Source organism: Diabrotica virgifera, chromosome 7, assembly GCF_917563875.1.
Source record: "Diabrotica virgifera virgifera chromosome 7, PGI_DIABVI_V3a".
Taxonomy (NCBI): domain Eukaryota; kingdom Metazoa; phylum Arthropoda; class Insecta; order Coleoptera; family Chrysomelidae; genus Diabrotica; species Diabrotica virgifera.
Genome location: NC_065449.1, coordinates 137,197,237 through 137,222,129, shown reverse-complemented (window position 1 = coordinate 137,222,129; position 24,893 = coordinate 137,197,237). Strand labels below are relative to the sequence as shown.

General features: G+C 34.5%; 1 protein-coding gene across 3 annotated transcripts in view; it reads right to left on the bottom strand.

Annotated features, from left to right (window-relative positions):
- The window catches only part of LOC114337779 (dynamin-like 120 kDa protein, mitochondrial), a 231,158-nt gene that overhangs the window by 103,074 nt on the left and 103,191 nt on the right, over positions 1 to 24,893 (bottom strand). For all 3 annotated transcript variants that reach the window (XM_050656057.1, XM_050656058.1, XM_050656059.1), the window contains 2 exons: positions 20,824 to 20,969; positions 13,286 to 13,447 (listed from right to left, as the gene is read on the bottom strand). In XM_050656057.1, the coding sequence (XP_050512014.1) occupies positions 13,286 to 13,447; positions 20,824 to 20,969 (308 nt within the window). The remainder of the gene's footprint in view (positions 1 to 13,285; positions 13,448 to 20,823; positions 20,970 to 24,893) is intronic.

Genomic DNA, 24,893 nt, shown 5'->3' with positions numbered 1-24,893 from the left:
CCCTGATCCAACCAAAACAAACCCCAGCGTGCAGTCCCGAATTGCAACGAACGAAATGGCATAGATGCCCTAGCGGCAACTGCTAGCAAAAGACTAAGTTTTCACTCTAATGGCATATAACATATCCCACCAGAATGAAAACAATGGGAACCTTCTCTGGTTACACCTCCGAGGCTTCTACAATTTGCAAGCCATACGGATGCTGAGACTAAGGAAGATGAGGGAATTCTACAATTTACAATTCACGTCACATCTGCTCAGCGCGGTAAAGTTCCAACGAGACTGGTTCCCTTCATACTCCACACAGAGTAAATGTAAATCAAAAATGAATAACCATTTTCAATTTCGTTGCAAAACGAAAATACAGCCGAACCATATTCCAGTCCAATCAGAGAGTGCTGCAAGCACCTCTACCGGTTTCGAAACTTATTAGTCTCTCATCAGGAGGCACATATGCTGCTCTCCCTGATCCAACCAAAACAAACCCCAGCGTGCAGTCCCGAATTGCAACGAACGAAATGGCATAGATGCCCTAGCGGCAACTGCTAGCAAAAGACTAAGTTTTCACTCTAATGGCATATAACATATCCCACCAGAATGAAAACAATGGGAACCTTCTCTGGTTACACCTCCGAGGCTTCTACAATTTGCAAGCCATACGGATGCTGAGACTAAGGAAGATGAGGGAATTCTACAATTTACAATTCACGTCACATCTGCTCAGCGCGGTAAAGTTCCAACGAGACTGGTTCCCTTCATACTCCACACAGAGTAAATGTAAATCAAAAATGAATAACCATTTTCAATTTCGTTGCAAAACGAAAATACAGCCGAACCATATTCCAGTCCAATCAGAGAGTGCTGCAAGCACCTCTACCGGTTTCGAAACTTATTAGTCTCTCATCAGGAGGCACATATGCTGCTCTCCCTGATCCAACCAAAACAAACCCCAGCGTGCAGTCCCGAATTGCAACGAACGAAATGGCATAGATGCCCTAGCGGCAACTGCTAGCAAAAGACTAAGTTTTCACTCTAATGGCATATAACATATCCCACCAGAATGAAAACAATGGGAACCTTCTCTGGTTACACCTCCGAGGCTTCTACAATTTGCAAGCCATACGGATGCTGAGACTAAGGAAGATGAGGGAATTCTACAATTTACAATTCACGTCACATCTGCTCAGCGCGGTAAAGTTCCAACGAGACTGGTTCCCTTCATACTCCACACAGAGTAAATGTAAATCAAAAATGAATAACCATTTTCAATTTCGTTGCAAAACGAAAATACAGCCGAACCATATTCCAGTCCAATCAGAGAGTGCTGCAAGCACCTCTACCGGTTTCGAAACTTATTAGTCTCTCATCAGGAGGCACATATGCTGCTCTCCCTGATCCAACCAAAACAAACCCCAGCGTGCAGTCCCGAATTGCAACGAACGAAATGGCATAGATGCCCTAGCGGCAACTGCTAGCAAAAGACTAAGTTTTCACTCTAATGGCATATAACATATCCCACCAGAATGAAAACAATGGGAACCTTCTCTGGTTACACCTCCGAGGCTTCTACAATTTGCAAGCCATACGGATGCTGAGACTAAGGAAGATGAGGGAATTCTACAATTTACAATTCACGGACTGGAATATGGTTCGGCTGTATTTTCGTTTTGCAACGAAATTGAAAATGGTTATTCATTTTTGATTTACATTTACTCTGTGTGGAGTATGAAGGGAACCAGTCTCGTTGGAACTTTACCGCGCTGAGCAGATGTGACGTGAATTGTAAATTGTAGAATTCCCTCATCTTCCTTAGTCTCAGCATCCGTATGGCTTGCAAATTGTAGAAGCCTCGGAGGTGTAACCAGAGAAGGTTCCCATTGTTTTCATTCTGGTGGGATATGTTATATGCCATTAGAGTGAAAACTTAGTCTTTTGCTAGCAGTTGCCGCTAGGGCATCTATGCCATTTCGTTCGTTGCAATTCGGGACTGCACGCTGGGGTTTGTTTTGGTTGGATCAGGGAGAGCAGCATATGTGCCTCCTGATGAGAGACTAATAAGTTTCGAAACCGGTAGAGGTGCTTGCAGCACTCTCTGATTGGACTGGAATATGGTTCGGCTGTATTTTCGTTTTGCAACGAAATTGAAAATGGTTATTCATTTTTGATTTACATTTACTCTGTGTGGAGTATGAAGGGAACCAGTCTCGTTGGAACTTTACCGCGCTGAGCAGATGTGACGTGAATTGTAAATTGTAGAATTCCCTCATCTTCCTTAGTCTCAGCATCCGTATGGCTTGCAAATTGTAGAAGCCTCGGAGGTGTAACCAGAGAAGGTTCCCATTGTTTTCATTCTGGTGGGATATGTTATATGCCATTAGAGTGAAAACTTAGTCTTTTGCTAGCAGTTGCCGCTAGGGCATCTATGCCATTTCGTTCGTTGCAATTCGGGACTGCACGCTGGGGTTTGTTTTGGTTGGATCAGGGAGAGCAGCATATGTGCCTCCTGATGAGAGACTAATAAGTTTCGAAACCGGTAGAGGTGCTTGCAGCACTCTCTGATTGGACTGGAATATGGTTCGGCTGTATTTTCGTTTTGCAACGAAATTGAAAATGGTTATTCATTTTTGATTTACATTTACTCTGTGTGGAGTATGAAGGGAACCAGTCTCGTTGGAACTTTACCGCGCTGAGCAGATGTGACGTGAATTGTAAATTGTAGAATTCCCTCATCTTCCTTAGTCTCAGCATCCGTATGGCTTGCAAATTGTAGAAGCCTCGGAGGTGTAACCAGAGAAGGTTCCCATTGTTTTCATTCTGGTGGGATATGTTATATGCCATTAGAGTGAAAACTTAGTCTTTTGCTAGCAGTTGCCGCTAGGGCATCTATGCCATTTCGTTCGTTGCAATTCGGGACTGCACGCTGGGGTTTGTTTTGGTTGGATCAGGGAGAGCAGCATATGTGCCTCCTGATGAGAGACTAATAAGTTTCGAAACCGGTAGAGGTGCTTGCAGCACTCTCTGATTGGACTGGAATATGGTTCGGCTGTATTTTCGTTTTGCAACGAAATTGAAAATGGTTATTCATTTTTGATTTACATTTACTCTGTGTGGAGTATGAAGGGAACCAGTCTCGTTGGAACTTTACCGCGCTGAGCAGATGTGACGTGAATTGTAAATTGTAGAATTCCCTCATCTTCCTTAGTCTCAGCATCCGTATGGCTTGCAAATTGTAGAAGCCTCGGAGGTGTAACCAGAGAAGGTTCCCATTGTTTTCATTCTGGTGGGATATGTTATATGCCATTAGAGTGAAAACTTAGTCTTTTGCTAGCAGTTGCCGCTAGGGCATCTATGCCATTTCGTTCGTTGCAATTCGGGACTGCACGCTGGGGTTTGTTTTGGTTGGATCAGGGAGAGCAGCATATGTGCCTCCTGATGAGAGACTAATAAGTTTCGAAACCGGTAGAGGTGCTTGCAGCACTCTCTGATTGGACTGGAATATGGTTCGGCTGTATTTTCGTTTTGCAACGAAATTGAAAATGGTTATTCATTTTTGATTTACATTTACTCTGTGTGGAGTATGAAGGGAACCAGTCTCGTTGGAACTTTACCGCGCTGAGCAGATGTGACGTGAATTGTAAATTGTAGAATTCCCTCATCTTCCTTAGTCTCAGCATCCGTATGGCTTGCAAATTGTAGAAGCCTCGGAGGTGTAACCAGAGAAGGTTCCCATTGTTTTCATTCTGGTGGGATATGTTATATGCCATTAGAGTGAAAACTTAGTCTTTTGCTAGCAGTTGCCGCTAGGGCATCTATGCCATTTCGTTCGTTGCAATTCGGGACTGCACGCTGGGGTTTGTTTTGGTTGGATCAGGGAGAGCAGCATATGTGCCTCCTGATGAGAGACTAATAAGTTTCGAAACCGGTAGAGGTGCTTGCAGCACTCTCTGATTGGACTGGAATATGGTTCGGCTGTATTTTCGTTTTGCAACGAAATTGAAAATGGTTATTCATTTTTGATTTTTAAGAGTATTTAAAATGCGCTGTATAATTTGATCTTTTTTTCCAGTCCAACTTTTTGAACATAGAAATAAAACCAGAATGAAAGGTATTGTAGAAGGAAAACGATGTATTTAAATTCTGGTAGATGCGGGATTAAAAAATAAAAGTCTTTTTTTAAAATATATGAGTCGTCAATCTTTTTTTCACCAATATCTTGATTAGTTTGAATGTAATTGACATTTAACAGTGCTCATTTCAACAGTATTGATTCAATCAATACAAAAAGTATTGTCAGCATTATACTCACAAAATAGACCATTTTTCTGTTATTTCAAGTTGAATGTACTAATTCGAGCATGCACAAAAGAAAATCTTTTCACCTACCATATTTCTCTTTGTTTTTACTAACTACACTCCTGGCCAAAAAAATAGAACACCTTAAAAATGGGTCATTTTTGATGTCTCGAGTCTCCTAAAGCTGTTGTCCGATTTTAGTGATTTTTTTAAATATGTTATAGCCTCATTCTCTAAGAATATGGATGTAGTAATAGTGTTGCTGAACATGTAAATGTCATTGTATACCGGGTGTAACAATAATACTGTGTTTTTTCCTGAAAGTTCGTAACACCCTGTGGAATATTCTAGCATTTAAAAAATATTGAAATTAAAACTCAGTTGTAGCCCTAGCCTCTCTTAACATTCTGATTTTTGACTCATTCACATATGTTGGATAATGAAAAAGTTAGGTACTTTGACAAGTAGCCATGTTCTTCATCAATATAGGGTGTTTCTAAATAAGTGCGACAAACTTTAAGGGGTAATCCTGCATGAAAAAATAATGACCGTTTGATTTATAAACATATGTCTGCAAATGCTTCGTTTCCGAGATACCGGGTGTTCAATTTTTTCTTACACACTGACCATTTATTTATTGCTCTAAAACCGGTTGAGATATGCAAATGAAATTTGATAGTTTTAAGAGGCAGTCATTGCGCATTTTTTGACGTACAATTATGTATTTTATATTCACCATTGACGTGCATACGGGTCATATTACCCGGTCATATTACCTGTATGCACGCCAATGGCGAATATAAAATTTTTAAAAATGAATAACCATTTTCAATTTCGTTGCAAAACGAAAATACAGCCGAACCATATTCTAGTCCAATCAGAGAGTGCTGCAAGCACCTCTACCGGTTTCGAAACTTATTAGTCTCTCATCAGGAGGCGCATATGCTGCTCTCCCTGATCCAACCAAAACAAACCCCAGCGTGCAGTCCCGGATTGCAACGAACGAAATGGCATAGATGCCCTAGCGGCAACTGCTACAAAAAGACTAAGTTTTCACTGTAATGGCATATAAAACAAAATAATGATATTCTACATCCCACCAGAATGAAAACAATGGGAACCTTCTCTGGTTACACCTCCGAGGCTTCTACAATTTGCAAGCCATACGGATGCTGAGACTAAGGAAGGTGAGGGAATTCTACAATTTGCAATTCACGTCCCATCTGCTCAGCGCGGTAAAGTTCCAACGAGAATGGTCCCCTTCATACTCCACACAGAGTAAATGTAAATCAAAAATGAATAACCATTTTCAATAAAATTTTTAGATGTATGTAAAAAAATGTGAACTACCTCTTAAAACCTACCAAATTTAATTTGCACATCTCAACCGGTTTTAGAGCAATAAATAAATTATCAGTTTGTAAGAAAAAATTCAACATCCCTTATCTCGGAAACGAAGCATTTGCGGACATATGTTTATAAAGCAAACTGTCATTATTTTTTTTATGCAGAATTAACCCTTAAAGTTTGTCGCACTTATTTAAAAACACCCTGTACCTAACTTTTTTATTATCCAACATAAGTGATTGAGTCAAAAAGCAGAATGTTAAGAAAGGCTAAGGCTACAATTAAGTTTTAATTTCAATATTTTTTAAATGCCAGAATATTCCACAGGGTGTTACGAACTTTCAGGAAAAAACACAGTATTATTGTTACACCCGGTATACAATGACATTTACATGTTCAGCAACACTATAGTCCTGTCGCCAGGGGGGGTACAACGGCCTCCTTAATTCAGATGGACTTACCCAAGTTTTTTTATGTATTTTGACCCGTAGAACACGAATTTTTTGGGTAACAGTTGATCCGGATGTCGATAAGATTGTTATAAACAAAGAACTTGAGGAATTACATAGCAGCGATTTTTCGCAAAACAAAATATTTTTTTGTATTTTTTGGGCAATTCTCAGCAAAAAATGGTCTTACAAGTTTTTTCGTAGGACGCGTAGTTTTCGAGATAAACGCGGTTAAACTTTCAAAAAATCGAAAAAGGGCAATTTTTGAACCGGAATAACTTTTGATTAAAAAATAAAATAGCAATTATGATTAATGGATTTGAAAGTTCAAGTCAAATTCTATCGGTTTTGATTGTTTGCATTGCTAAAAAATAAGTTTTTATTTGTTAAATAAAGGTATAAACACATAGTGTTTCCCGGGCCCAATGCATGCGTTTTAATGGACGTAATGTACGTAGAAATTCTGTGGAAATTCCTACTCGTTCGATTTCAAATTAGAAATGCATTGAAAACATCATTCAATCACTATGTGTTGATAGCTTTGTTTAACAATAAAAAAATTAATTTCTAGCAATGAAAATAATCAAAACCGATAGAATTTTACTTGAACTTTCAAATGCGGTAAGCAGAATTGCTATTTTATTTTTCAATCAAAAGTTATTCGGGTTCAAAAATTGCAATTTTTGGATTTTTTGAAAGTTCAACCCCGTTTATGCCGAAAACTATGCATCCTACCAAAAAACTTGTAAAATAATTTTTTGCTTATAATGACCCAAAGAATACAAAAACATGTTTTGTTTTGTGAAAAATCGCTGTTATGTGATTCCTCAAGTTCTTTGTTTATAACAATCTTATCGACATCCGGATCGACTGTTACCCAAAAAATTCGTGTTCTACGGGTCAAAATACATAAAGAAAACTTGGGTAAGTCCATCTGAATTAAGGAGGCCGTTGTACCCCTACTGGCGACAGGACTACTATTACTACATCCATATTCTTAGAGAATATCTCCCGTGAAAAGGAAAAACCTAGTAACTGAGTTTTGATAACTTTTCAGGAAACGAAAAGAAAGAAAAGTATATCGCCGTTTAATAGAATTATATTATTTTTTGTTTTTTTTTTCGTTCAGTGGATTTCAAGTGTATGTCCCTGTAACTGTAACTTAGTTTTTTCCAAATATTTGCAGTTTTTTTAATTCTATGTCACTTACTATTTTTGAAATGCAAAGAAATATTGATTTTGCTGCGGAAAAAGCTAGTATGCTTACTTAGTTCCTAATTCATACTATTTTTGCCAAGGAAAAAACTAGTAGGTACTATATTACACTTGCTAATATGATACTTTATGATTGCTTTAAAACTATGTAAAATCAAGTAGTTAGGTACATTTTGGTTTTTAAAAATAAAAAGTAGGTAAAGTTATAATTTTTACATATATTTTATTAGAAAAATTACAAAAAGTTTTTGAATTCAACATTTAATTACATAAAACAAACAAAAATAATAAAAACTAAACTCGATTATTTAGTAAATCATTTGATGTTTCAGAAACAGGTAGTTTCTCCCAAAAGAATCTTTTTTGGCTTAGCATTGCAGGAAGAAGCTCTGTAATTATTTTTTGTTTTTTTTGAACATTTACACCCCTATCTTCAGTTTTGCTCTCAGGCATTTCCAGATTAAATTTAGGTTTTAAAAAGTCAAAATTAATAAATTCGTTTTCAGTATGACTTTTCTTATAAAACATTTGTCTTGACCCTTTTCTAAATTGTACTACTTTAATCACGTTAAGTTTTGGGAAATTTTCATCTTTTTTTGTTCTTTGTTTTACACCGTCTTTAAAGCGATAAAAATCATCATGTTTCATTAGTAAGGTTTTATTTTTTCTAGAGGCTTTTAATATTAGCTCATTTAAGTCGTTCATTTCATAAATGTTGGATCTCTTTTTCCATAGCTTGCCAATGTTTCCGTGGACACTGTCGGCTCTCATAAAAGAGTGCCCAGCTTCAAAGTATTTTAAAGTAATACTGTTTGGACCCCAGTTAGAATTGACAATTACCACAAATGACGTAAATAATTTCCAGTTTTTATTTTGGGCACTGCAGTTGTCACACCAAAATTCGTAGTGCTCTACGTTAACTGAGGATCTTTGAATAAGCCCGCAATATGCTGATGCCACATCTTCCGCCGAGCGACCACTTATAGCTTCATGCCACAAAACGCAAATATTTTCTTCATCTTTTGTTAACGAAGCAAAAGTTTCATTGAACACAACTAATTTACTAACAAAGACAGATTTTTTTAAAGATAACTTTGGAAGTAGTAACACTTTTTGCATATCCGCGCAATAAACTTTAAATGAGTCTGGATAGTCGTGCTGTCTGTCATTATCATACGCTTTTCTGGCAGCAATATATGCCATATGGTGATCATTAAACGTATTACATTGATCACAAGTCTCTGGAATTGTACATATTTTTTTGTGCTCTTTTTGATGTACGCAAATGTCACACTCATCTTGATTTGGTTGATCAAATCCAATGTTAAGTGAATTAAATTCAGTTCTATATCTGTCATAAGATATTTTTTCATGAGTTTCACAAAAATGTTTCCACATATCAGTAATAGATAGCTCTTGAGATAAATATCTTCTATTGGGAGCATGTTGCAATTTATAGTGTGATATTTGCGGATTATAAGATTCAATATGGTTTCTTATTAGAATGGGATCCTTCTTGTTAGATGGAACAGACGAGCCTCGTTTATCCTTAACCAGTTCTAACCCCATAGATTGTTTATATCTGTTTTTGAAGTCCGTTATCATACCATCAGTTTTCATTCCATGTGTATGTAAATACATTTGCTTACACACATTCATTTCAATACCATCATCCTTGAGCAACGAGTATGTAAGGACGTGTTGACGTTTATTTTCACTATCTACTTTTCTTCTCTTAATACCCCCAATCTTTATACTGGCATTAAAATATTGACTTCTCTCGCCAAAACTCATTTTCCAAAATGACTGGCAAATATTTTGTCTTCTTTCTTCTGATAAAAATTCTCTACATTTTTTTTTACAATTACATGGTTCTAATAACTGATATTTTTCTAGATGCCTCTCAATTTGCTCTTTCGCTGTTCTTGCTCTTTTTTTTCTGTTTTTCTCGTATCCTTCATCGGTTTTATCACTGATTTGTGCTTCTATAAAAAACGTAGATATTAGTTAATTCATGTGAAACACAAAATACAAAGCATTTTTACCTGGCAGAGTTTCCTGGTTTATATCTTTCAATTGTTTATCTACTAAACCTTCATTTTCCATAACAGTGCCAACTACACTTTTTTCATTTTCAGTTTGAAAAAATTTTGCTATTCTCCTTTTTTTCTTTGTCTCATAACTTATTTCTTCAGATTCTTGTGGGTCATAACTAGGGTCTAAATCTGAGTCATCGTCAACTGTGTCATCTAAAAAGTATAAGTTTGGTCTAATTGTTTATAATAATTAATATTTTATTTAGTAACCTTTATTATGCTGACAAACGTCTATAACATCAACCGATTTTTCTTTGTGACATTCATTATTAACATCCGTATCATTTTGACTACCATCCTTTGTTCCATCAATTAATGGTAGCGGTTTTAATTCGGTATAAACTTTTGTGTTTTCTTCCTTCCTAATATCTCTTACTAAACATATTGGTTGAATATCATAAAAATGGTTTTCATTAGTAGAGGGGTTATCATTATCACTAAAAATAAAAAAATAAAAATCAAAAATGCTAGCGACAAACGTCCATATTATTATTATCATTGTAATAATACTCCAAACCAAAAGCTTTTGAGTTCGAAGGCTCTTCTGAATAAACTGTTATGCTTAGTTTATTTGATTTTTGTTTATAAATTACTCTAAAAATAATGATAATACACATATTTTAACTTCTGAAGTTTAGAATTAAAAATTGCTACATTTGCTATAAATACACAATGTGTTTAAGAAATACTTTTTAGTATACGAATATGAGCAAGATAATTAAAATAATTTCCACGAAACATAGTCAATAGAAAAATGTTTTGGTAATTGAATATCCACTGCACACAAATATAACGATTTTTGTTACATAAGTAATGGTAACCTAAATATTTATTAACAATCAGCTGACATGCGAATTTTCTAAATATCAACTAAATTAATTTGTTGTAACCTATCACCTTTTACAGTAATAAATAAGTCGGTTCATATTATTTTTTGTTTCAAGAAATGTTGATTTATTCAGAATATGTTAATTTTATAATCAGAAGTCCGTATAAATAAATCTAGAAACCTACTTTTGATTTTGTAAGCCGTCCATCATCAGGTTATCAACCAAATAATCGTCTTTCACAGTATCTTGTATCGATTTCAAACAATCTTGACCAAAGGACGCAAGTTCACTATACCTATAACAAAAAGAATGCATTCGTTACAGCATTTCTTTTGAATTATCTACCATTTTACTGATTGTTTGTTTTTTGAAAATCAAACAAACAAAATTGTACTTTGTTTGTAATGTAAAAACTAATACTCACCGCTTTTCAAGATCACCCACTTCCTGAACACAAACTACTTTATTTTCCTTAGCCAAAGCCATTATAATGTTTTTTCTTTTAGACATAGTTTTCAAAACTTTATATAATTAGATTAAAACAAATTCACCACCAGACGAGTATGTAGGTATACACAGTTGAGACTGGCTCGACAGACTGAATAATTTAACGAAGTGCATTGGAAGAACATAGTAAAAGATCCTTCGTTTTCGCGCCAAAGCGGAATTAAATTGGAAATACCTAGCATACACACTTTAAAATAATTCGCCGAGTTTAAATGACCGGAAAAAATATGGATATATCTAGTAAATGACTTTGCTAGTTTTTTGTTTAGAAATATGACGTTTTTGTCTTTCGGCTTAAAAATGGTAAGGTATGTTATTAGGAACTTCCAATTTAAAAAAAATATTTATATATACACTTTTCAAAGGAAATATTTAGTAAAAGCCTTTGTTATATTTTTCCTTCTGAAATAAGTAGAAATGTATCGTTCACTGTATAAGTTGCTATGTTTATTCTAAAAAAATAACAAGATGCTAGGTTTTTCCAACCAAATTTATTGAAATTACCATTTTGCTAGGATTTTCCATCTGAAATAACTTTCTTAAAAATGCAAGTATTTACAAGTTTTAAGTACCAGTCGATAAAGAGCTTCATGGGGTTTCACACAATTGATACTAAGCATAAACCTAGTAAGTCACTTTACTAGGTTTTTCCTTTTCACGGGAGATATAGTCCTGTCGCCAGGGGGGGTACAACGGCCTCGTTAATTCAGATGGACTTACCCAAATTTTTTTTATGTATTTTGACCCGTAGAACACGAATTTTTTGGGTAACAGTTGATCCGGATGTCGATAAGATTGTTATAGACCAAGAACTTGAGGAATCAAATAACAGCGATTTTTGGCAAAACAAAACAATATTTTGTATTTTTTGGGTCATTTTAAGCAAAAAATATTTCTACAAGTTTTTTAGTAGGATGCACAGTTTTCGAGATAAACGCGGTTGAACTTTCAAAAAATCGAAAAACTGCAATTTTTAAACCCGAATAACTTTTGATTAAAAAATAAAATAGCAATTCTGCTTAGCGCCTTTGAAAGTTCAAGTCAAATTATGTCGGTTTTGATTATTTGCATTGCTAAAAATTTATTGTGTTATTGCTAAACAAAGCTACAAACAACTAGTGCGTGAGTGATGTTTCTATGATTTCTCATTTAAAATCGAACGAGTAGGTAGAATAGGTACTAGTGCAATCAAGACTATTTCTACGTTACATGCGTTAAAACGCATGTAAAAGCACGGGAAACCCTACGTGTTTATAGCTTTGTTAAACAATAAAAAAATAAATTTTTACCAATGCAAATAATCAAAACCGATATAATTTGACTTAAACTTTCAAATGCGGTAAGCAGACTTGCTATTTTATTTTTTAATCAAAAGTTATTCGGGTTCAAAAATTGCAATTTTTCGATTTTTTTAAAGTTCAACCGCGTTTATCTCGAAAACTGTGCATCCTACGAAAAAACTTGTAGAAATATTTTTTACTTAAAATGGCCCAAAAAATACAAAATATTGTTTTGTTTTGCAAAAAATCGCTGTTATTTGATTCCTCAAGTTCTTGGTCTATAACAATCTTATCGACATCCGGATCAACTGTTACCCAAAAAATTCGTGTTCTACGGGTCAAAATACATAAAAAAAACTTGAGTAAGTCCATCTGAATTAACGAGGCCGTTGTACCCCCCCTGGCGACAGGACTAATAAGCCTATAACATATTAAAAAATCACTAAAATCGGACAACAGGTTTAGGAGATTCAAGACATCAAAAATGACCCATTTTTAAGGTGTCCCATTTTTTTTGCCAGGAGTGTAGATTTACCAAAAAAAAAACGAATTTATTTGTTTTTACATAACCTACAAAAATATTTCTTACAGTTTCTTTAATTAACTAATCTAATTGGGAAATACGCCACAATTTAACTTGAAAAAAATAATTTTATTAACGTTTCGACATCCACATCGGATGTCGTTGTCAAAATACAAAATATTATTAATTTAAACAAAAATGTTGAAACATTTTTGTTTAATTAATTATTAATATTTTGTATTTTGACTACTACATCCGGTGTGGATGTCGAAACGTTAATAAAATTATTTTTAGAATTAGAATAGTTAATTATAAAAATTCCACAAAGAAATAGCTTCAGAACAATATACAGTTTCTTTCGTTAATAGCTGCAGAGTTTTTAACTTTTTCGCAAAAAAACCGTCCGAAATTGTGTCATTTTTCGATGAAAATGACAAATTTTCAACTACGCTAACTCGAAAAGTATTGAGTTTTCAAAAAAAACTTATAGAACAGTTTTTGCTTAGAATTAAGTTCTATAACCACCCTTGTGGTTATTTTGACAAAAAAAATTTCTGCCCAGAGAAGGGAGTGAGAACCACTCCCAAGATAAAATCATATTTTGGCATAGAGTAGACTTTATTTCATGAGCTCTTTTATTCCCTACTTACTGTGTAAATATTAAGTAAATTTATGCATTAGGACAAAGTATGGAGCAAAATACCCTCACTGACTGCACTATTATGAATAGTAAAATGCACTTTACCTTGGGAAATTATTTTTCCACTCTGTTTCTAAATTAAATCGCCTTGCCTTAAATGCGTCTGCTTGCTGTTCAACCGTCTCCTTCACCATCTTCCAGAAACAATCAGCAACGGCAAGACTTAAATTTCTCGTCGTCACTTGTGTTGACTTTACTACTCCATCTCTAAAAATAGTAAGACAGATACAAATTATGTGTAATTCATTTAATAATACAGGGTGCACCAAACCACTAGTCATGGTTACTCTGTTCTTTCTCTCCTATGGCGCTACAGCCCAAGTCGGGCCCTGGCCTCTTACAGCATCCGCCTCCAAGTATCTCTGTCCCTGGCTGCTCTGCTCCCATTATCCATCCTCAATATCTCTTAAGGATCGGTTTTCCCTTCGTCTATCCACCTATTCCTTGGTCTTCCTACTGGCCTACGTCCCATCAAAGTTCTGCTAAGTGTTCTACTAGGTATTCTGCCGTTATCCATTCTTATAAGGTGACCTGCCTAGGGCAATCTTTGTATTTTTGAATAATTTGCTATAGAGAGTTCTTTATAATATTGGTATAAATCGTGGTTGAACCTTATTCTCTATATACCACTGTCGCAAGTTTGTCCCAATATCCTCCTTAATATCTGTCTTTCAAAAGTATTAATAAGGTTTATTGTCTTTTCAGATGTTTCCAAGCTGTATGGTGGTTTTATATATTTTAAACTTTACTTCTCTGTGGATGTCTTTGGAAACTTTCTACGAGGACCTAGACAATATTTTAAAACCCATTAAAACGCAGGATGTTACAATTTTAATGGGAGATTTTAACGCAAAGGTTGGAGACGAAAAAGTAGAAGAATGTACAGGAGGATATGGTCTAGGCAACAGAAACGAAAGAGGTGACAGGCTTATCGAATTTTGCCAAAACAATAATTTTGTCATAACTAATACATTGTTTAAAATGCCAAAGAGAAGACTATATACCTGGAAGTCACCAGCAGATCAAGAAGGGAGAATTGTAAGAAACCAAATAGATTACGTATTAATTAGACAAAGATACAAGAACGCAATTATATCTTCAAAAACCTATCCAGGTGCCGACATAGGATCAGATCACAACCCAGTAGTGACCAAAATTAGGCTCAAAATAAAAATAATAAAACGCAGAACAACAGATGTAAAAATCGATACAAGTAAACTAAGAAACTCACTCATAAAACAACGCCTGACAGATGAAACTAATAACCGTTTAATGAATGTTAAAGAACAAATCCAGCAAAATACTGAAACAGAGACAAAATGGTTATTAATAAAGACAGAAATAGATAAGTATCAAAAAGAAATTCTTACACCAACCAGATACAAAAAGAAACAATGGATGACGGAGGAAATCTTAGATTTAATAGAAGAAAGACGTCAGCATAAAAACAAAGATAACCAGATGTACAAAAATGTGGATAAACAAATAAAATCCCAAATTAAGCAGGCTAAAGAACAATGGTTAAAAGAACAATGCACAGAAATAGAAGAACACCAGAAAAGACATGATAATTTTAACACACATAAAAAAATTAAGGAATTAACTCAGAACAACAGAAAAAGAAAACCGGAAATACTCAAAGATACAGATGGGAAACTTGTGTTGAGTACTAAGGAAAAATTAAAGAGATGGACAGAATACATAAATGAATTGTTGAAAGACAATAGACCAGAGCAGATGGAAGTCGAAGTAGAAGATGATATGGTTTTAAAGATATTAAAAGAGGAAATTAAATCGGCATTAAAAAACAGCAAAAATGGTAAAGCAGTAGGTTCAGACCAATTCCCAGTAGAAAGCTTAAAATGCGTAAATGATGAAACCTTATGACATTATCGTAGACTTGTTTAACACAGTGTACAAAACAGGAAATATACCAAAGCAGTGGTTACTCTCCAACTTTTGTGCTATCCCTAAAAATACAAACCCTAAAGATTGCAGTGAATACAGAACAATATCATTAATAAGTCACATTCTCAAATTATTCTTGAAAATATTACATGGCCGTATAAATAAAAAACTGGAAGAAGGAATAGATGATAGTCAGTTTGGGTTCAGAAACGGACTAGGAACCAGAGAGGCGTTATTTGCTTTTAATGTGTTAGCTCAAAGATGACATCATCAACAAAAGTTTGAGACACCTTGTAGGGAGAAAAAGGCACAAAGGTGAGTATACCCCAATATTATGTTGTAGTCTCATATTTTTTGAATATTTTATTTTTTTAATTTCTCTGATATCTTTAATAACAAAGAAACTAGACGGTATTACTCTTTAATATGCTTTTCTATGTTTCACATGTGTGATGTGACGCATGTCGTCAGTACAAACACATATTAAAGAGTAATATCGTCTAGTTTATTTGTTATTAAAGATATCAGAGAAATTAAAAAAATAAAATATTCACAAAATATGAGACTACAACAAAATATCGAGGTATACTCACCTTTGTGCCTTTTTCTCCCTACAAGGTGTCTTAAACTTTTGTTTCAGTTAAAACACATGTTAAATTACAAAACCGTCTATTTTTTTTATTTCTAAAGATATCAGGGACATTCAAAAAACAAAATGTTCACAAAACATAAGACTACAATACGATTTCAATATATACTCCCATTTGTACCTCGTCCTCCCTACAGGGCGTCTCAAACTTAACATAAGAAAAACATTTCTTTTCTTCCACCCGGTATAAGTACAAAAAACAAAAGTTTGAGTAAACCTTTGCAAAGCTGTGTAAATACTAAAGAAAAGTCTAAAATAATAAAAACAAAATTAGCGGAATCCGTTAATCTGTTCACGAAAAAATCGACTATAAAAATTCAGCAGAATTTTCTATATCCCAAACTTTTGACGAGCAGTTTATTACAGCGAGCATTTCATTGGCTAGAATGAGTGACGAGTATATATGACGTCATTATTATATTTAGTGAGATGGTAAATGGTAACTGACGTCTGTTATAATATTGGAGGTTAAATATAATTTCAAATTATTGTTTTCAAATTATATTTTATTTATTTAGTTTATATTTTGACAGTTTATTTTTTAACTAACTTCACTTTCCCTTACCTATCCTTGATTGGTAGATCAGGTTCGTAATAGTCTTGTTGCATGGTAGGCGTAGTTGTTTAGTTAGGCGTTAATTTTAAGAAATTAATGTTGCTGGCTAAATGGGTACAGCTCCCAAAGGCCATAAAAGAAGAAAAAAATAAACAAAAATCTCACATAACCTTCTATAAGACAACATGCCTTTGACACTTATATACAGATAGTTTGTACAGTATTTGTTTCACACTCTTAAAGACAAAGAGAAACAGTGTAGCCGGTAGCTTCTGTGGTAAATATCATCATCATCATGGCTTATTCACTCCTGGCGGAGTGTTTGCCGCCCTTTTGGGCTCTCTGATTCATTTGTTGCGGAGAATCAGTCCGCTGTTGTCTTTTATTATTATAGCAGCGTGTGTGACTTGGCTTTGTCTACAACTTTTCTCCATTATTTCCGGTCCTTACAGCGCTCCTTCCAATTGTAGATTCTCAGCTTCTTTATGTCTCAAGACTTGATCTCTCCATCTTGTTTTGGGTCTTCCCTTTGGTCTCCCTGTTGTTGGTCTCCAGCCAGTTACTCGCTTTAGCGTAGAGTCTGGGTTAGCTCTTTCTGTGTGTCCCAGCCACCTGAGCCTCTGCGCCTTCACGAACTTGATTATGTCTTCACCCTGGATTACTTCTTTAATTTCTTCATTTGTTAATCTTCTAAATTCGCCTACACTTATCCTCACCGGTCCCATTATTCGTCGAATTATCTTTCTCTCTAAGATTTCTAATCTCATTTCATCTTTTTGTGTTAGGCACATCGTCTCTGCACCATAGGTGATCACTGGCCTGATTGCAGTCTTGTAAATTTTTAATTTGGTTGTCTTACTAATGTGTTTTTCTTTCAAGAATTTTTGGTAGTTCCAATAGGTTTTATTACCCAGTAGGATGCGTTCATTTATTTCATCCGTTCTATCATTTCTGCCATTCACCATCACTCCCAGATATTTGAAACGGTGTACTCTTTCAAATGTATATGCTCCAAGCTTAATTTCTTTCTCGATGTTCGTATTCTCTCTTAAAAATAAACAAAATAATACTTGAGGTATTTCGTTTTGCTTTGGTTTATTACTAGCCCTCTCTTCTTTGCTTCTTTATCTAGTATTAATATTGGCTTGCTTGTAGTCAATAAACAGTATATGTAGATCTATTCCATGCTCGTAACTTTTTTCGACGATTTGCGTTACAATGTGTATTGCATCTATTGTTGACTTACCTTCTCTGAATCCATGCTGGTATTCACCTATTTTTGTTCTCGTTTCTTTTTCTATTCTTTGTCTGATCAAATTAGTTAATATTTTGTACATTGTATTTAATAGCGTGATTCCCCTGTAGTTAGTGCATTTCGTCTTGTCACCTTTTTTAGGGATTGGTGTTAGCAGACCGCAATTCCAGTCGTTCGGCATGCGTTCTTCTTCCCATATTCGTTCTACCAGCTTGTGGATTCTGTGGGCTAGTTCCTCTCCCCCTTTCTTGAAGAACTCATTTATAATGTCGTCTGGTCCTGCTGCTTTCCTTGTCTTTAATCTGTTTATGGTCGCCAATGCTTCGTTGTATGAGGGAGGCTCTGATTGTTCTTCATTCCTATTTACTGTTTGTTCTTCATTTTCTGCATTTTCAGCATCGCCTTTCTTTTTGAACAATTCTCTATAGTGTGTTTCCCATTCCTTTTTTCCAATATTTGCCGGAATCTTTTTCTTATTCTGTGCTTTTATGTGTTTATATAGTCTTGCATTATCGTTACTATTAGCTTCGAGTTCCAGCAGTAAGTCTTCAATCCATTTCTTCTTTTTAGTTCTGCAACATTTGTCTGACTCTTTCTTTTTCTCTTTATAGTGTAGGAGATCTTCTTGTTTCCCTGTGGCCAACCACCTGTGTCTTGCTTGGTCCTTGCCTTTACTAGCTTGCTCGCATTCTTCATCGTACCAATCTTTTCTTTTATTGTCGTTCATTAGTCCTATCGTCTCCTCTGCTGCTGTTAAAATACTATCTTTTATGTCTTCCCATGTTTCATCTATGTCCGATGGTTTTAGGACTAGTAGTTTTTCTTCCAACTTAGTGCAGAATTTTCTGTTTGCATTATCTGTGTTTAGTTTTGACCTATTCCACCTCTTTCTTTTCTTTCTGTCGTTTTTGTCTTTAAGTATCTTCAATTTCATGTCGCCTATCACCAAAATGTGATCCGAATCAGCATTGGCTCCCCTGTAGGACCTCACATTCTGTACAATTGTTCTCCATTTTTTTGAAATTAGGATGTGGTCTATTTGGTTTCCGTCTGTCGTTCCAGGTATTAGCCACGTTACTTTGTGCTCTTTTTTGTGCTTGAATTGGGTGCTAATAATAAAAGTATTGGTTGCTGCTGCTAGATTACATATTCTCCTGCCATTGTTGTTCGTATTTTGATGGATCGTTTCTTTTCCTGCGATTTCTCTGTTCGTGTCTTCTTTCCCTATCTTTGCGTTAAAGTCTCCTAATAGGATTAGTATGTCGTTCTTTGGTATTTCTTCGTACAATTCTTCAAGTTTCTCATAGAATTCATTCTTTTCTTCTTCGGGAGCATTCTCTGTAGGTGCATATATATTAACAAATGTTAAATTTGCTTGTTTATTTTTCATTCTTATATATGATATTCTTCCATCAACCGCTTTAAAGTTAATAATCTTGTCTCTTACGCTATTACTAACTAGAAAGGCGGTTCCATTGCGACCCTGTTTGCTTTCTCCTGCGTAGTACATTGTGTGGTTTCTTCTATTGATCATCCCTTCTCCTGCCCACCTTATTTCTTGTAACGCTAGTATTTCCATCCTGTATTTTGTCATTTCTTTTGCCAACTCTTCCATTTTGCCCGGTCTTAGAAGTGTTTTAATGTTCCACGTTCCTATTCTTATTTTCCTGTTTTTGTCTTTTATTTTATTTGTTTTTGTTTTTGCGTCTTTTCTTACAAAATATTTTCATGTCCGTATTCATTGCCAACTCCGTTATACTGTCGCCGCCTTTTGTTATATGTTTTGTTAGTTTTTTGACGTCATTTTTATCAATTTTCCGCGTGAATCTATATCATCAGATAGGGGGGATCTGTCGTTTATTGTCCTAGCGTTACTCTTCTTCTCTTCAGGTTTCCTCCAGTAATTTACATCCATGCCTTCTAGTTACTCCAGTGAGAACAGTTCACCATTTATCCATAATTTGTTGTATTTTAGTGCGGCTGTGTGTCCTTCCTGGCGTACCATTTTCATGTGCTGGAGAAGATGCTTCCTTTCTTGTAGTATTTTTTTCGGGAAGTCCTCATTGATATATATTTTAGTTCCTCTTAGGTTTTTAGCAGCCTTCAGAATTTCCATTCTCGTAGATTCCTTTTTCATTTCTAATAAGATGGGTCTGGGTACATTTTGGGGATCACCTTGTCTACCTATTCTTCTCATCTCTACCAGTTCTTCATCTAGGATTGGTTGTACGTCGATTTTTTTCATTATCCCCTTTATCTTATTTATCATCTCTTGTTCGCTTTCTGTTTGGTTTTCTTCGACCCCCTGTATTATGTTTTTTCTTCTGGCTTGTCTTTCCAGTAATTCGATTCTAACTTCTTGTTCCGTGATTTTAGTTCTCATTGCTTGGTTATCTGCTTTCAACTGCTCGTTTTCTTTATTTAATTTATCCAGGTCTACTTGCATTTTATCTATTTTGCTTTCGATTCTTACATTTCTTTCATCCATTCTCTCTAATTTTTCTAATATCTGCTCCATTGTACCGCGGTAAGGGGGTCAGCCCAATCGACTTGGCGGAGCGTCAACCCTTCTCAGCACTTTGTAGTTTTACTCAGATATAGATTTTCGTATTAATGTTTCGGCTTTATTGCAGAAATTTTTCAATAGCCGGCAACGTCGCTTTTATTTTCGACGGAACTTCACCTCTTATCGGAATGTTTTTGTCTGTTGTTTATTAATTGTTTGAGAGGTTATTATGCTTTTTGCAACGCTTACTCACTAGTTTCTACTGCATTTTGACGAACTATTTTTATCGGGAGCACTGTCGTCTGTCTAAATTCACTATAGTTTGTTTATATTAGTTTATTTTTCACTCTGTTACACTAAATTTTTATATTTTAATACGGAACGTATTTTGAGAGTATCGTTCAAGTTCAAGCCTCGATGCCAAGTCCGTGGTAAATATACATACGTTTTTTATCTGGCAACAGCGCTTTCCTGCTAAACATGACGGGCGCGAAAATAATAATAATATATGAGGAAAATTTTGTTGACTTTGTTTACCGTCAAATTTGTACCGGTGGGTTATGATGTCATTAAATCTATAACGTGCACGCCTAGTTGCTTGACTTTTAGTATAGACATTTCATCGGGTGTTGTCAGTGTTAAATATAATATTTATCTGAAATTCATTTACTAAAAATGCGCTAATAACCATGACCTCATCAATACTCACTTAAATAATTTTGAACCCCTGAAAAAATTTTCCTCATAATCTTTAATTGTTTGTATAGAATCATCTTTTCGTCCTCTTCCTGTAACAACAGCAAAATATCCGAGAGCCTTCATAGGAAATAATTTACCCGATAATATCTTTCTTATCTGAAAAGAATGTTTTTTTAAATATAAGATGAGATTAAATGGTTTTTTATATTATATCTTTTTATTATACAGGGTGATTGATTAGTAGGGTAAAGCTCAATAGCTCCGCTATAGTAATAGATAGCAATAAAAGTTAATAACAAAAATTGTAGCCACCTTTGAGCTTCACATTACAAAATTAGTTAGAATGTTACAGGGTGTTCGATAACACAGTGGCAGACCAAACTTATGTTTTCTTAAATCGAACACCCTATATTTTATTTTAAATTCGAAATCCTGTTAACTTCTCCATCACAAAAATATAAAGGTTTGTTATGTTATACAGGGTATTTACAAAGTTATAACCAATTTTATATGAAAATCGTAACAAGTTCAACTCCCTGTATAAATAAAAATAAGCAAAACAACAATGGTTTATTAATGCCATATTTTTTAACGTATTGTCAAAATTTTCAAGAATGGTCGATATTGCTAATTTTCTTTATATCAAATACAGGGTGAATCAAAACGCAAGTACATTATTTTCTCAATAATTCTAAATGGAACACCCTGTATTTTATATCACTATTGAAAAGTACCATTACCGTACTTTAATTTTTAGATAACATTCCCTATGTCTAAATTTATTAGTTTTCGAGATATTTTCATTTTCCAATGGACCAGTAGCGTGGCCACCCAAATCACCAGAATTTAATAAACTGGACTGATTTTTTTGGGGTTACGTTAATAATGAAGTTTATAAAATACCTCCAACAACAAGGGATGAGATGAAAAATAGAATACAAAGCGTATTTCGATGTGTTAATTTACAAATGCTCCGTAGAGTAAGTAGCTCATTCAATGATCGTTTTTAGGCGTACATAAATGTGTTAGGAGACAATTTTGAACACCTTATGTAATTAAATATTAAAAATATTTTATTAAAAGTAGCTTCTAATTTTTTCAAACATGTTTTTTTCCAAAATGTATTACTGATAAATTATGTTTCGTTCTTTATTTGTTACATTGTTACATTTACATACAAAAGTAGTGTTTAATTGTCTTCACAAAATATTGTATTTTGTGTTTGTGTGTTTTTTTGTAAAATTTATTACTAATTTTCTTTGTTTATTTGTTGCATTTACATAAAGACAGATTTTATTTGTTTCAAAAATGTTGTATGTAGTGGTTGTGTTTTTGTTTGTAAAATGTATTACTAATAAATTATTTTTATTTCTTTATTTGCTACAGTGTCACATTGATTACCGGATTGATAATCGGTAATCTTAAATTGTCACGTCAGTCATGGCTTACTTAAAATTTAGATAAATTTTAACACACCTAAAATAATTTGCTCTGAAAAATGAAAATATCTCGAAAACTAATAAATTTGGGCATAGGGAATGTTATATAAAAATTAAAGTATGTACGTTAATGTTACTTTTCAATAATGATATAAAATACAGGGTGTTCCATTTAACATTACTGAGAAAATAATGTACTTGCGTTTCTACTCACCCTGTATTTGATATAAAGAAAATTAGCAATATCAATAATTCTTAAAAATATTGACAATAAATAAAAAAATATGGCATTAATAAACCATTGCTGTTGTGCTTATTTTTATTTATACAGGGAGTTGAACTTGTTACGATTTTCATACAAAATTGGTTATAACTTTGTAAATACCCTGTATAACATTACAAACCTTTATATTTTTGTGATGGAGAAGTTAACAGGATTTCAAATATAAAATAAAATATAGGGTGTTCCATTTAAAAAAACATAAGTTAGGTCTGCCACTGTGTTATCGAACACCCTGTAACATTCTAACTAATTTCGTAATGTGAAGCTCAAGGGTAGCTAAAATTTTTGTTATTAACTTTTATTGCTATCTATTACTATAGCGGAGCTATTGAGCTTTACCCTACTAATCAATCACCCTGTATTTAGGACACGTCTACCAACAAATGAAATTTCAAATAAACCGAAGTATGTATCAACATCGGAATACATTTTTGTCGCAGATTAATTAAACTAGAAATAATATGAACTGAAACGAAAGCATAAGAAAGGTAATACTGTCAAATTAAGTGTTTAACTCATCAAACCTGAAATTTAAAAAAATTACAGCTTTTGGCAAGGTACGTTGTCTTTCGGTTCAGTCCACCTAGAGTAAGTGAACTCCTTGATTAAATGATGTCTTCTTTTCAACCATTTGGTTAACAACTGCATCTTATCCAGTTTTTGGTTTAAAAATAAAGCCCTGAAATTAGTCTTCCAACCACCACAGAAAAAACACAGTATCTTGTGCTCTATCACATCATCATCTCCAAAGTTGGACATAGGCCTCCCCTAATTTCTTCCAGTTCTGTCGGTATTGAGCTTCCTGCAATCAATCCCCAGCTATCCTTTTGACGTCATCTGTCCATCGTGTAGGTGGTTTTCCTCTACGTCTTCTATCTGCTTCGTGGTCTCCACGTGTAATTTTTTGGGTCCACCTCTCGTCCTTCATTTTGGCCACAAGGGTCACCCAATTCCACTTCAGCCATGGTATTCGCTCTGTGACTTCTGTCCTTCTCCTGATTTCCTCGTTTCTAACACTGTCTCTGAGAGTCAGTACAAGTAGTAACTGTTCCATCATTCTTTGGGCCATTCTAAGTTTGGTTGCTGTGGCTTAAATTAATGTTAGTGTTTCGGCGCCGTAAGTCACGACTGGAAGTACACATTGGTCGAACGTCTCCTTTTTCAGATAATTTGGCATGTTGCTCTTAAAGATGTTTGATAGAGTTCCATATACGACCCATGCTAAGGTGATTCTTCTTTGCAGTTCGGCAGTTTGATTGTCCCTGGCAATTTGGATTTTTTCATTTGGATTTTATATTTATAGACCAAGAGGCAGCGCTGAAAAATCTATTTGAATTTACTAAAGCTAGATTCTTCACAGTTGATTACTGTGAGTGTGTAGAGAAACATACTGCGGCCGGTCAAGCGAAACGTAGAACAGGGGTTACTGAGAGGGTATCAAAGTTGCTTTCCTACGAAGGTAATTATTTCTATTTACTAAGGCTGAAAATCAGTACACACATTCTAAATTAAATAGAAATAAAAGTTATTATAGTCGGTCAGCTGTATGACGGGACAGAGCCGGTCGGTCGGCCCCAATAGTCGATTGAGGAAATGAAGCATTTTGGCTCGCAATTTTTTCGTCCAGCATGGATTTACTTGAAATTTTCACAGAAGGTAGGGAATAGTCCAAGGATCATTTTCTATGTCATGCCGCTATCATACGCTAAAACCTTGGGGGTGGTTGCCACCCCATCTCGGGGGTGGAAATTTTTTATTACATTTTAACCATGTAATTCGATGGAAAAAGTAATTCTAAGAGAAAAATGTTTTTTACATTTTCTTCGTAAAACTAATATTTTTAGAGTTATTCGCGCTTGAAAATAATAGTTTTTCGACGAAAAAATCGACTTTTTTAGAGGGTTTTTTGAGAATACCTCGAAAAATATGCATTTAATAAAAAAACTGTAGATATCGAAATTGTATCTTTTAGTAACACAAACCAAATTCTTTTCCTATATCTTTAAGACCAATACAAACCGAGATACGGCATGTTAAAGGTTAGCTTTTTTCGTCAAATAAACAATTTGAGATATTCAAAGCCAAATAAGCGCTTAATTTTCATGATAGAAAATTTTTATTATTTTTTTTTCGAAAGGTCTAATTGTATACTTGAAAAAAGATTATTTAAGTTTTCCTCGAAAAATGCAAACTTTTCCCATTATTTGGCTTTGAATATTTCAAATTATGCATTTGACGAAAAAAGCTAACCTTTAACATGCCGTATCTCGGTTTGTATTGGTCTTAAAGATATTATTGGAAAAGAATTTGGTCAATTTACAAACAAGAAAAATCAATACATTCCTGTTAACTTAAATA